Genomic DNA, 13915 nt, shown 5'->3' with positions numbered 1-13915 from the left:
GGGTTCCATGATGAACATGCAGCACACCAGGGTTTCAGTTGATGACAAGCCAGACACCAGGGTATCCACCTGTGCTTCCATCGATGACAAGCCATTGACCCAGACAGGTGTCCACAGGGTTCCATGATGACAAGCAGACACAGGGTTCCGATGATGAATATGCCAGACACCAGCGGTTCCATGAATGACACTGCCAGACCCAGGGTTCCATGATGACAAGGCCAGACACCAGGGTTCCACCAGGGATTCCGATGATGAACAGCCAGACCCGCAGTTCGCATGGATGACCATGAACAGACACCACAGGTTCCATGATGACAAGCCAGGACACCAGGCGTTCCATGATGAACATCCAGCACCAGGGTTCCATGATGACATACAGACACCAGGGCTTCCACCAGGGTTCCAATGATGACATGCCAGACACCAGGGTTCCAGTGATGACATGAACAAACACCAGGGTTCCATGATGACATGCCAGACCCAGGGTTCCATGATGACATGCCAGACACCAGGGTTCCATGAATGACTTGACAGACACCAGGGTTCCATGATGACATATGACAGACACCAGCGCCAGCGCCCTTCCATGATGACATGACAGACACCAGCGGTTCCCATGATGACAAGACAGACACCAGGGTTTCCATGATGCCGAACGAGTCAGATGACAGCGAGAAAACACCAGGGTTCCCACTGCTGACAGAGAACCAGACACCAGGGTTCCATGATATGACATGCCAGGACACCAGGTTCCATGATGACTTGACAGAACACCAGGATCCATGATCGACATGACAGACACCAGGGTTCCATGATGACAAGCCATACACCAGGGTTCCATGATGACATCAAAGCCACCAGGGTTCCATGATGACATGCCAGACACCAGGGTTCCACCAGGGTTCCATGATGACATTACAGACACCAGGGTTCCACCAGGGTTCCATGATGACAAGCCAGACACCAGAGGTTTCATAGATGACATCAAAGCCACCAGAGTTCCACCAGTCAGGAGTCCAGACTCTCCTCCGAAGGAAGAGTAACTCTAACTTCCTCTGTTCACCTGCTGAGTCCAGAACAGGAGCAGAAGACGCAGCACTCTGGTCTGGCTGGTCTTAGAAAAGAATGTACTACTTGGAACCATAAAGGGTTCTTCCATTTTCCCCATAGGTGAACCCACTGACAATAGCTATTTTAGATTTTTGATTCCAAGTGAACCCTTTAATTAATACGAGGTTCTACGTGCAACAGTTTCATCACTAAAAGGTTTTAGTAGAACCTTTTCACCACCAAAAGTTTATACCTGGACCAAAAAGGGTTCTCCTATGGGGACAAGAACAGAGGCCCTTTAGAAAGAGAGTGTAGTTGGAACAGTCAGTCTAGCAGTGAGTCTGGTCTGGAGTAGCCAAAAACAGTCTGAGTCTGGTTCATACAGCCTGTAAAGATCCCTCCTGGCCACTCGGGGCACCTCCTGCTGAACCAGGCCTCCTGCCAGCTGTCGGGCCGTGTGGTTCCTGTGGAAGAGGAGGGGAAGTCAACCACGTTGTCCACCTTCAAAACCCTCAGCAGCTGTTCAGCATCCTCCTGAACCGTCTCCAGCTGACCCACAAAGTCATCTGGGGGTGGGGGGGGGCGAAGAGAGAGGGAGAGAGGGGGAGAGAGGGGAAGAGAGAGGGAGAGGGAGAGAGGGGGGGAGAGGGGGAGAGGAGAGAGAGAGGGAGAGTCAGAGAGGGAGAGTCAGTAGAGAAGTTAACCCAAACAAATTGACTAGCACGCACCAGCATCAGTCTGTGTTGGCTGTTTTCTTCTTTGTTGACAGGTCCCCCTTCTCATCTCATAGTGAGAGAATGAACAGCAAACCTGGTTCAAGAAACAGATCACGCGCAACGTCTCTCTCCTATTGGACCTAGATAGTGTGTGTGTATGTATTGATATGTAGGCTGTGTGGCCATTTTTAAATGTATGTAGTTCTTTTCCTTTGGACCTGTTCTTGTCTATCAACGTTCTGTATCATGTTTCATATTCGGGACCCCAGGAAGAGTAGCTGCTGCTTTTGCAAACATCATTTGCCTCATCAATCTACACACAGTACCCCCATAATGACAAAGGGATACAGTTTTTACAAATAAAATACCAATATTTACCTCAGTAGACAGGGTAGTTTTCATAGAAACTTTGACAGGTCCACAATTGATATCTTATTGAAATCTGCTCGTAACATATATTTGCCCAAGACACCGTTTTGGAAAATCCCTACAATTGCAAGCTGTCTGACTACCAACCACATTGAAAGGTTGCCTGATTAAAACAAAACAAAACAAAAGGCTTGACTTCCCTAATATTCTGTCTACTAGATGAAATGGCTAACCCTTTGGCAAAAGTGAAAAAAAAACTATGGGAAGAAGATTACACGCGTGACATATCCCTATGAATGGAAAATGTCTGGAACATGTTCAATACAACCTAGAAAGAAACGGGTAACACATTATACCAGCTTTCTGAATGGCTGTTGGAGATGCAATGAGCCACAGGATCAAACTAGTCCATCTTTATGGACCTCTAGTGCAGATGCAAATGAGCACAGGACCAATTCAGTCCATCTTATGACCTCTATTGCAGATGCCTAAGAGCCCACAGGATCAATCAGGTCCCATCTTTTAGACCTCTATTGCAGATGCAATGAGCCACAGGACCAATCAGTCCCATCTTATGGACCTCTATTTGCAGATGCAATGAGCCACAGGACCAATCAGTCCCATCTTATGGACCTCTATTGCAGATGCAATGAGCCACAGGATCAATCAGTCCCATCTTATGGACCTCTATTGCAGATTCAATGAGCCACCAAGACCAATCATCCCATCTTATGGACCTCTATTGCAGGATGCAATGAGCACAGGACCAATCAGTCCATCTATGTACCTCTATTGCAGATGCAATGAGCCACAGGACCAATCAGTCCCATCTTATGGACCTCTATTGCAGATGCAATGAGCCACAGGATCAATCAGTCCCAATCTATGGACCTCTATTGCAGATTGCCAATGAGCCACGGACCAATCAGAGTCCCATCTTATGGACTCTATTCCAGATGCAATGAGCCACAAGGACCAATCCAGTCCCATCTTATGGACCTCTATGCAGATGCGAATGCAGCCCACAGGTCAATCTCCCATCTTATGCGCACCGTCTATTGCAGATGCAATGAGACACAGGACCAATCTAGTCCCATCTTATGGACCTCATATTGCAGATGCCAATGGAGCCACAGGACCAATCTAAGTCTCCCATCTGTATGGACCATCTATTGGAGATTGCAATGACCACAGGACCAATCAGTCCCATCTTATGGGACCTCTATTGGAGATGCATATGAGGCCACAGGACAATCAAGCTCCCATCTTATGACCTCTATGGCAGATGCCAATGAGCCACAGGATCAATCGGTTCCCGAATCTTATGGACCTTGATTGCGAGATGCAATGAGCCACAGGCCACCGCCACCCCATCAGTCCCATTCTATGGACCTCTATTGCGCAGCACTGCCGTAGAATAGTAGAATCCATGTTATTGTGTAAAGTGAGTGGGACGATGTTTTGCCTGGTTCTAATACTATCAGAAGTTGCTCTAACATTATCAGTTAGATACAGAGTTCACTCTCTCTTTCACAGAAGTTGGATCTTGCTGGCCCTTTACTTCTGCCCAAAGACTTTTCTCAGACCATTGATAAGAATTCTTAGTATTTTCATATATACCTGTATTTGACAGGGGGTGGCATAGCCGGTAGACCTGTCTCCAGTCTCGTTGTAAGGGGGCGTCGCTCTCTGTCTGGGGGTCCAGTAGGTATTGGACGAACTCTGAGAAGGAGGGGCGGGATTCCGGCAGGAAACGGCGTCGCCCGCCGCGCCGGAGGTTCAGAGTGGTTACCGTAGCGACGGAGCATGAGCAGAGCGAATCGGCGGTAGAACTCCTCGTTGGCTGCTCAAACTTGTTCCGATACGCCGAGATGAGAGCGGTGTAAGTGTCCGAACGGATCTCTGACAAACAGAACTTGGTGTACTTCTGAGCTTCACCTATGACAAACAAACAAACCACCTTTATTAAACCACCTTCACAAACAAATACACAGGGCATTCAGGACAGTATTCACATTTTGTTACGTTACAGCCTTATTTTAAAATGGATAAATATATTTTTTCCCTCAATCTACACCAATACCCCATAATGACAAAGGTACAAGTAGTTGACACAGGTTTTTAGAAATGTTTTAAAATGTATTACAAATAAAAAACGGTATCACCTTATTTACATAAGTATTCAGACCCTTTGCTATGAGACTCGAAATTGAGCTCAGGTGCATCCTGTTTCCATTGATCATCCTTGAGATGTTCTACAACTTGATTGGAGTCCACCTGTGGTAAATTCAATTGATTGGACATGATTTGGAAAGGCACACACCTGTCTATATAAGGTCCCACAGTTGACAGTTCATGTCAGAGCAAAAAACAAGCCATGAGGTCGAAGGAATTGTCCGTAGAGCTCTGAGACAGGATAGTCTTGAGGTACAGATCTGGGGAAGGTTACCAAAACATTTCTGCAGCATTGAAGGTCCCCAAGAACACAGTGGCCTCCATCATTCTTAATGGAAGAAGTTTGGAACCACCAAGACTCTTCCTAGAGCTGGTCGCCCGGTCAAACTGAGCAATCAGGGGAGAAGAGCCTTGGTCAGGGAGGTGACCAAGAACCCGATGGTCACTCTGACAGAGCTCCAGAGTTCCTCTGTAGAGATGGTAGAACCTTCCAGAAGGACAACCATCTCTGCAGCACTCCACCAATCAGGCCTTTATGGTAGAGTGGTCAGACGGAAGCCACTTCTCAGTAAAAGGCACATGACAGCCCACTTGGAGTTTGCCAAAAGGCACCTAAAGACTCTCAGACCATGAGAAAGAAGATTCTCTGGTCTGATGAAACCAAGATTGAACTTTTTGGCTGAATGCCAAGCGTCACGTCTGGAAGAAACCTGGCACCATCCCTACGGTGAAGCATGGTGGTGGCAGCATCATGCTGTGGGGATGTTTTTCAGCGGCAGGGGCTGGGAGACTAGTCAGGATCGAGGGAAAGATGAACGGAGCAAAGTACAGAGAGATCCTTGATGAAAACCTGATCCAGAACCTCAGACCGGGGCGAAGGTTCACTTTCCAACAGGACAACGACCCTAAGCATACAGCCAAGACAACGCGGAGTGGCTTCGGGACAAGTCTCTGAATGGCCTTGAGTGGCCCAGCCAGAGCCCGGACTTGAGCCTGATCGAACATCTCTGGAGAGACCTGAAAATAGCTGTGCAGCAACGCTCCCCATCCAACCTGACAGAGCTTGAGAGGATCTCCAGAGAAGAATGGGAGAAACTCCCCAAATACAGGTGTGCCAAGCTTGTAGCGTCAAACCCAAGAAGACTCGAGGATGTAATCGCTGCCAAAGGTGCTTCAACAAAGTACTGAGTAAAGGGTCTGAATACTTTAATATAATATAATATATTTAAAAGTGACATTGAAGTTTTTTATTTTTAATATATTTGCACAAATTTCTAAAAACTGTTTTTGCTTTGTCATTATGGGGTATTGTGATGTCATTATGGGGTATTGTGATGTCATTATGGGGTATTGTGATGTCATTATGGGGTATTGTGTGTAGATTGATGAGGGAAAAAAACCAATTTAATCAATTTTAGAATAAGGCTGTAACGTAACAAAATATGGAAAAAGGGGTCTGAACACTTTCCAAATGCCCTGAATACATCACTTTCACCTTTATATAATAAATTAAACCAAATGTGTCAGCTATTAACTGACCACCATCAGGGTTAATGTCAGCTGTTAACGGGCCACCATCAGGGTTAATGTCAGCTGTTAACGGACCACCATCAGGGTTTGTGTCAGAGGTAAGAGATTAGATGTGAACTGACCTTCATCAGGTGTCGGGAGAACTTCCCGTAGCGTTTCCAGAACTTGTTGAAGGTGAAGTGGAGGCTGCTGTTGTGGACCATCTCCTGAGGAACTGCCAGAGGATCCCTGTACGGAACTCCCTCCTGGAGCAGACTCTCACTGAGCACGATCATGATCCTCTTCCAGTTACTACACGCCACCTACAGTCAATATAAATATATATACATACAATATATACAAGGTTTAGATTAAGCCGGGGGGGACTCTCACTGAGCACGATCATGATCCTCTTCCAGTTACTACACGCCACCTACAGTCAATATAATATATATACATACAATATATACAGGTTATATTCAGCAGACTCTCACTGAGCACGATCATGATCCTCTTCCAGTTACTACACGCCACACTACAGTCAATATAAAATATATTACATACAATATATACAGGTTATATTAGCAGACTCTCACTGAGCACGATCATGTCCTCTCCAGTACTACACGCCACCTACAGTCAATATAATATATATACATACAAATATACAGGTTATATAGCAGACTCCACTGAGCGACGATCATGTCCTCTTCCAGTTACTACACGCCACCTACAGTCAATATAAATATATATACATACAATATATACAGGTTATATTAGCAGACTCTCACTGAGCACGATCATGGTCCTCTTCCAGGTACTACACGCCACCTACAGTCAATATAAATATATATACATACAAGATATACAGGTTATATTAGCAGACTCTCACTGAGCACGATCATGGTCCCTTCCAGGTACTACACGCCAACTACAGTCAATATATACAGTACCAGTCAAAAGTTTGGACACACCTACTCATTGCAAGGGATTTTTCTTAATTTTTACAATTTCTTACATTGTACAAAATAGTGAAGACATCAAAACTATTAAATACACATATGGAATCATGTAGTAACCAAACAAGTGTTAAACAAATCAAAATATATTTTCTATTTAAGATTCTTCTAAGTAGCCACCCTTGCATAGCTTTGCACACTCTTGGCATTTCTCAACCAGCCTCATGAGGAATGCTTTTCCACCCTCTTGAAGAAGTTCCCACATAGCTGAGCACTTGTTGGCCGATTTTCCTTCACTCTGCGGTACCAACTCATCCCAAACCATCTCAATAGGGTTGAGGTGGGGTGATTGTGGAGGCCAGGTCATCTGATGCAGTACTCCATCACTCTCCTTCTTCTAGCCCTTTACACAGCAAGTAAGACCCAGCACCCTATTGACAGCACTCACACAGTCAAGTAAGACCCAGCACCCTATTGGACGTCCTTTACACAGCCAAGTAAGACCCAGCACCCTATTGGACAGCCCTTTACACAGCCAAGTAAGACCCAGCACCCTATTGGACAGCCCTTTACACAGCCAAGTAAGACCATCACCCTATTGGACAGTCCTTTACACAGCCAAGTAAGACCCAGCCACCCTATTGGACAGCCCTTTACACAGCCAAGTAAGACCCAGCACCCTATGGACAGCCCTTTACACAGCCAAGTAAGACCCAACACCCTATTGGACAGCCCTTCACACAGTCAAGTAAGACCCAGCACCCTATTGGACAGCCCTTCACACAGTCAAGTAAGACCCAGCACCCTATTGGACAGCCCTTTACACAGCCAAGTAAGACACAGCACCCTATTGGACAGCCCTTTACACAGCCAAGTAAGACCCAGCACCCTATTGGACAGCCCTTTACACAGCCAAGTAAGACCCAGCACCCTATTGGACAGCCCTTTACACAGCCAAGTAAGACCCAGCACCCTATTGGACAGCCCTTTACACAGCCAAGTAAGACCCAGCACCCTATTGGACAGCCCTACACAGTCAAGTAAGACCCAGCACCCTATTGGACAGCCCTTCACACAGCCAAGTAAGACCCAGCACCCTATGGACAGCCCTTTACACAGCCAAGTAAGACACAGCACCCTATTGACAGCCCTTTACACAGCCAAGTAAGACCCAGCACCCTATTGGACAGTCCTTTACACAGCCAAGGAAGACCCAGCACCTTATTGGACAGCCCTTTACACAGCCAAGTAAGACCAGCACCCTATTGGACAGTCCTTTACACAGCCAAGTAAGACCCAGCACCCTATTGGACAACCATTTACACAGCCAAGTAAGACCCAGCACCCTATTGGACAGCCCTTTACACAGCCAAGTAAGACACAGCACCCTATTGGACAGCCCTTTACACAGCCAAGTAAGACCCAGCACCCTATTGGACAGTCCTTACACAGCCAAGTAAGACCCAGCACCCATTGGACAGTTCTTTACACAGCCAAGTAAGACCCAGCACCCTATTGGACAGTCCTTTACACAGCCAAGTAAGACACAGCACCCTATTGGACAGTCCTTACACAGCCAAGTAAGACCCAGCACCATATTGGACAGTCCTTTACACAGCCAAGTAAGACCCAGCACCCTATTGGACAGTCCTTTACACAGCCAAGTAAGACCCAGCACCCTATTGGACAGTCCTTTACACAGCCAAGTAAGACCCAGCACCCTATTGGACAGTCCTTTACACAGCCAAGTAAGACCCGCACCCTATTGGACAGTCCTTTACACAGCCAAGTAAGACCCAGCACCCTATTGGACAGCCCTTTACACAGCCAAGTAAGACCCAGCACCCTATTGGACAGTCCTTTACACAGCCAAGTAAGACCCAGCACCCTATGGACAGCCCTTTACACAGCCAAGTAAAGACCAGCACCCTATTGGACAGTCCTTTACACAGCCAATAAGACCCATCACCCTATTGGACAGCCCTTTACACAGCCAAGTAAGACCCAGCACCCTATTGGACAGTCCTTTACACAGCCAAGTAAGACCCAGCACCCTATTGGACAGTCCTTTACACAGCCAAGTAAGACCCAGCACCCTATTGGACAGCCCTTTACACAGCCAAGTAAGACCCAGCACCCTATTGGACAGCCTTTACACAGCCAAGTAAGACCCAGCACCCTATTGGACAGCCCTTTACACAGCCAAGTAAGACCCAGCACCCTATTGGACAGTCCTTTACAGAGCCAAGTAAGACACAGCACCCATGTGGACAGCCCTTCACACAGCCAAGTAAGACCCAGCACCCTATTGGACAGTCCTTTACACAGCCAAGTAAGACACAGCACCCTATTGGACAGCCCTTCACACAGCCAAGTAAGACCCAGCACCGCTACTTGGACAGTCCTTTACACAGCCAAGTAAGACCCATCACCCTATTGGACAGTCCTTTACACAGCCAAGTAAGACCCAGCACCCTATTGGACAGTCCTTCACACAGCCAAGTAAGACCAGCACCCTATTGGACAGTCCTTTACACAGCCAAGTAAGACCCAGCACCCTATTGGACAGTCCTTTACACAGCCAAGTAACGACCCAGCACCCTATTGGACAGTCCTTTACACAGCCAAGTAAGACCCAGCACCCTATTGGACAGTCCTTTACACAGCCAAGTAAGACCAGCACCCTATTGGACAGTCCTTTAACACAGCCAAGTAAGACCCAGCACCCTATTGGACAGTCCTTACACAGCCAAGTAAGACCCAACCCTATTGACAGCAGGGCTTCTTTTCTGCCGTCTTTCTTCCAACGCCACTGGTGTGCAGCTGTGATTGGCCAAAGACCTCTCCTTTTATGTCATCCCCCCAAAAATGTAAACTTCTGTTGATTGCTAAACGCATTGGAACTTGGATTGGAACCTGTGCTATGGTCAGATGACATGAAAATAAGAGCTCTTTGGCCAATCACACCAGTGGTGGGTTTGGCTCCCGAGTGGCACACCGGACATGCTACCTTGCCCTTGTTACTCCTCACTGCATCTCAGTGCTGGGACCCTGACCTGTTCCCCTGATGTACTAACTTGTCCCTTGTTACTCCTCACTGCATCTCAGTGCTGGGACCCTGACCTGTTCCCTGATGTACTACCTTGTCCCTTGTTACTCCTCACTGCACTTCATGCTGGGACCCTGACCTGTTCCCCTGATGTACTAACTTGTCCCTTGTTACTCCTCACTGCATCTCAGTGCTGGACCCTGACCTGTTCACCTGATGTACTACCTTGTCCCTTGTTACTCCTCACTGCATCTCAGTGCTGGGACCCTGACCTGTTCACCTGATGTGCTACCATGTCCCTTGTTACTCCTGAGGTGCTGACCTGTTCACCTGACGTGCTACCTTGTCCCTTGTGCTACCTTGTCTCTATCAATCAATCAAATGTATTTATAAGCCCTTTATACATCAGCCGATGTCACAAAGTGCTGTACAGAAACCCAGCCTAAAACCCCAAACAGTAAGCAATGTAGATGTAGAAGCACGGTGGCTAGGAAAAACTCCCTAGAAAGGCAGGAACCTAGGATGAAACCTAGAGAGGAACCAGGCTATGAGGGGTGGCCAGTCCTCTTCTGGCTGTGCTGGGTGGAGATTATAACAGTACATGGCCAAGTTGTTTAAAAGTTCATAGATGACCAGCAGGGTCAAATAATAATCATCACAGTGGTTTAGTGCTGATCTGTTGCACCCTCTACAACCACTGTGATGATTATTATTTGACCCTGCTGGTCATCTATGAACTTTTAAACAACTTGGCCATGTACTGTTATAATCTCCACCCAGCACAGCCAGAAGAGGACTGGCCACCCCTCAGAGCCTGGTTCGGCTGGGTTTCTGTATAGCACCTTGTGACATCGGCTGGTGTAAAAATGGCTTTATGAATAAATTTGATTTGATTAGAGGCGTCACTACAGACACCCTGGTTCGAATCCAGGCTGTATCACAACCGGCCGTGATTGGGAGTCCCATAGGGCGGCGCACAATTGGCCCAGCCATAAGTCAGTTAAGAATTTGTTCTGAACTGACTTGCCTGGTTAAATAAAGGTTATATTAAAAAAAATATGAGCCCGTGGCCGTTTGTGTGTGTGTGTACCTTGGGGACGTAGCAGTATATGATACCGTGGCGGTCGTCGACGATCAGGTGATCCAGCTCCCTGTTGGGGATGTCGTCAAACGAACGGTTCTTCCCCGGAAAAGCCAGGTCATCACCATGGTGACAGAGGTCATGGAGACGCTGCCGCCGTCTCTCCTGAAGAGAGAGAGAGTGGGGAGAGAGCGGAGGGGGGAGAGAGCGGAGGGGGAATAGAGCGAGAGGCATGAAAACAAGAGTGAGAGGTGAGAGAGAGAAACAAATTTGACCCCAATAACTACTGTGGGATATTTGTCAACAGCAACCTTGGGAAAATCCTCTGCATTGAGCAAATGTCAAATTGGCTTTTTACCAAATTACCGTACGACAGACCACGTATTCACCCTGCATACCCTAATTAACAAACAAACTAACTAAAACAAAGGCAAAGTCTTCTCATGCTTTGTTGATTTCAAAAAAGCATTTGACTCAATTTGGTATGAGGGTCTGCTATACAAATTGATGGAAAGTGGTGTTGGGGGAAAAACATACGACATTATAAAATCCATGTACACAAACAACAAGTGTGCGGTTAAAATTGGCAAAAAACACACACATTTCTTCACACAGGGTCGTGGGGTGAGACAGGGATGCAGCTTAAGCCCCACCCTCTTCAACATATATATCAACGAATTGGCGCGGGCACTAGAACAGTCTGCAGCACCCGGTCTCACCCTACTAGAATCCGAAGTCAAATGTTTACTGTTTGCTGATGATCTGGTGCTTCTGTCCCCAACCAAGGATGGCCTACAGCAGCACCTAGATCTTCTGCACAGATTCTGTCAGACCTGGGCCCTGACAGTAAATCTCAGTAATACCAAAATTATGGTGTTCCAATAAAGGTCCAGTTGCCAGGACGACAAGTACAAATTCCATCTAGACACCGTTGCCCGAGAGCACACAGAAAACTATACATACCTCGGCCTAAACATCAGTGGCACAGGTAACTTCCATAAAGCTGTGAACGATCTGAGAGACAAGGCAAGAAGAGCCTTCTATGCCATCAAAAGGAACATAACATTTAAAATCCCAATTAGGATCTGGCTAAAAATACTTGAATCGTGTTATAGAACCCATTGCCCTTTATGGTTGTGAGGTCTGGGGTCCCCTCACCAACCAAGAATTCACAAAATGAGACAAACACCAAATTGAGACATGCTGCAGAATTCTGCAAAAACATCCTCTGTGTACAACGTAAAACATCAAATAATCCATGCAGAGCAGAATTAGGATTATTTAACCCGCTAATTATCAAAATCCAGAAAAGAGCTGTTAAAATCTACAACCACTACAACCAAGCTGGTTCTGCGACTCTGTTCATATACACAAACAGACCCCACTGAGCCCCAGGACAGCAACACAATTAGACCCAATCATGAGAAAACAAAAAGATAATTACTTGACACATTGGAAAGAATTAACAAAAAAACAAAATTAACAAAAAAACAGATCTAACTAGAATGCTATTTGTAGAGAGCACACAGTGGCAGAAAACCTGACCACTGTGACTGACCCAAACTTAAGGAAAGCTTTGACTATGTACAGACTCAATGAGCATAGCCTTGCTATTGAGAAAGGCTGTCGTAGGCAGACCTGGCTCTCAAGAGAAGACAGGCTATGTGCAACACTGCCCCACAAAATGAGATGGAAACTGAGCTGCACTTCCTAACCTCCTGCCAAATGTATGACCATACTAGAGACACATATTTCCCTCAGATTACTCAGATACACAAAGAATTAAAAAACGAACCCAATTTTGATAAACTCCCATATCTACTGGGTGAAATAGCACAGTGTGCCATCACAGCAGCACGATTTGTGACCTGTTGCCACAAGAAAAGGGAAACCAGTGAAGAATAAACACATTTATGTTGATTTATTTTCCCTTTTGTACTTTAACTATTTGCACATAATATGACATTTGAAATGTCTTCGTTCTTTTTGAACTTTTGTAATGTTTACTGTAAATTTGTATTGTTTATTTCACTTTTGTTTATTATCTATTTCATTTGCTTTGGCAATGTAAACATATGTTTCCCAAGCCAACAGAGCCCTTACATTGAATTGCATTGAGAGGGATGGTTGGGGTTACCTGTCCTAGTCGTTTCTCGGGGTCGATCGGCGTCAGATGGACCTTCCACTCCCTCCGGGGAACGTACCGCTCCTCAGCGCGCTCTGATTGGTTGGCAGAGTCTGGGGGGGCGGAATCTGTCGGATCATTGGTTCCCTCCAGGAACTGGTTTACGAAGGCGTTGATGTCGGACAGGAAGGAGGGTGTTGGGTGTGTGGGGGGGTGGTCAGGGGCAGGCCGGGGGGAGAGGGGGGGCAGGTAGAGGTGAGAGGCTCCAACGTCGTCCCAGTAGAGAATAATCAACAGGATCATAAAGACTGAACCCAGAACCAGAGAGACACGGAACAACCTCCACTTCCCCATGGTGACACCCTTAACACAAGCAGCAGAGAACATCGACTGTTACACAAACACACTAGAGGTCGACCGATTCATCGGAATGGCCGATTAATTAGGGCCAAATTTAAAGTTTTCATAACAATCGGTAATCGGCATTTTTGGACACCGATTATGGCCGATTACATTGCACTCCACGAGGAGACTGCGTGGCAGGCTGACCACCTGTTACGCGAGTGCAGCAAGGAGCCAAGGTAAGTTGCTAGCTAGCATTAAACTTATTTTATAAAAAACAATCAATCTTAACATAATCACTAGTTAACTACACATGGTTAATGATATTACTAGTTTATCTAGCTTGTCCTGCGTTGCATATAATCGATGCGGTGCATGTTAATTCATCATACTTGAATCACAGCCAACATCGCCAAACGGGTGATGATTTAACAAAAGCGCATTCGCGAAAAAAGCACTGTCGTTGCACAAATGTCCTAACCATAAACATCAATGACTTTCTTAAAATCAATACACAAGTATATATTTTTAAACCTG

The 13915-nt window shown here is 46.3% G+C and overlaps 1 protein-coding gene across 1 annotated transcript; it reads right to left on the bottom strand.

Moving 5' to 3' along the window:
* Nucleotides 1–779: 779 nt before the first annotated feature.
* Nucleotides 780–13448, bottom strand: chst12a (carbohydrate (chondroitin 4) sulfotransferase 12a). Its single transcript, XM_024145078.2, is given in 9 exon segments — nucleotides 780–1419; nucleotides 1421–1474; nucleotides 1477–1619; nucleotides 3759–3879; nucleotides 3881–3981; nucleotides 3984–4076; nucleotides 5962–6145; nucleotides 10921–11076; nucleotides 13049–13448. Coding segments are annotated over 9 exon segments (1269 nt in total). The 5' UTR covers nucleotides 13424–13448; the 3' UTR covers nucleotides 780–1377.
* Nucleotides 13449–13915: the final 467 nt, after the last annotated feature.

The sequence above is a fragment of the Salvelinus sp. IW2-2015 genome, unplaced genomic scaffold (genome assembly GCF_002910315.2).
Source record: "Salvelinus sp. IW2-2015 unplaced genomic scaffold, ASM291031v2 Un_scaffold6670, whole genome shotgun sequence".
Taxonomy (NCBI): Eukaryota; Metazoa; Chordata; class Actinopteri; order Salmoniformes; family Salmonidae; genus Salvelinus; species Salvelinus sp. IW2-2015.
The sequence above is the reverse complement of the archived record's forward strand: the minus strand, read 5'-3'. Positions and strand labels throughout refer to the sequence as shown.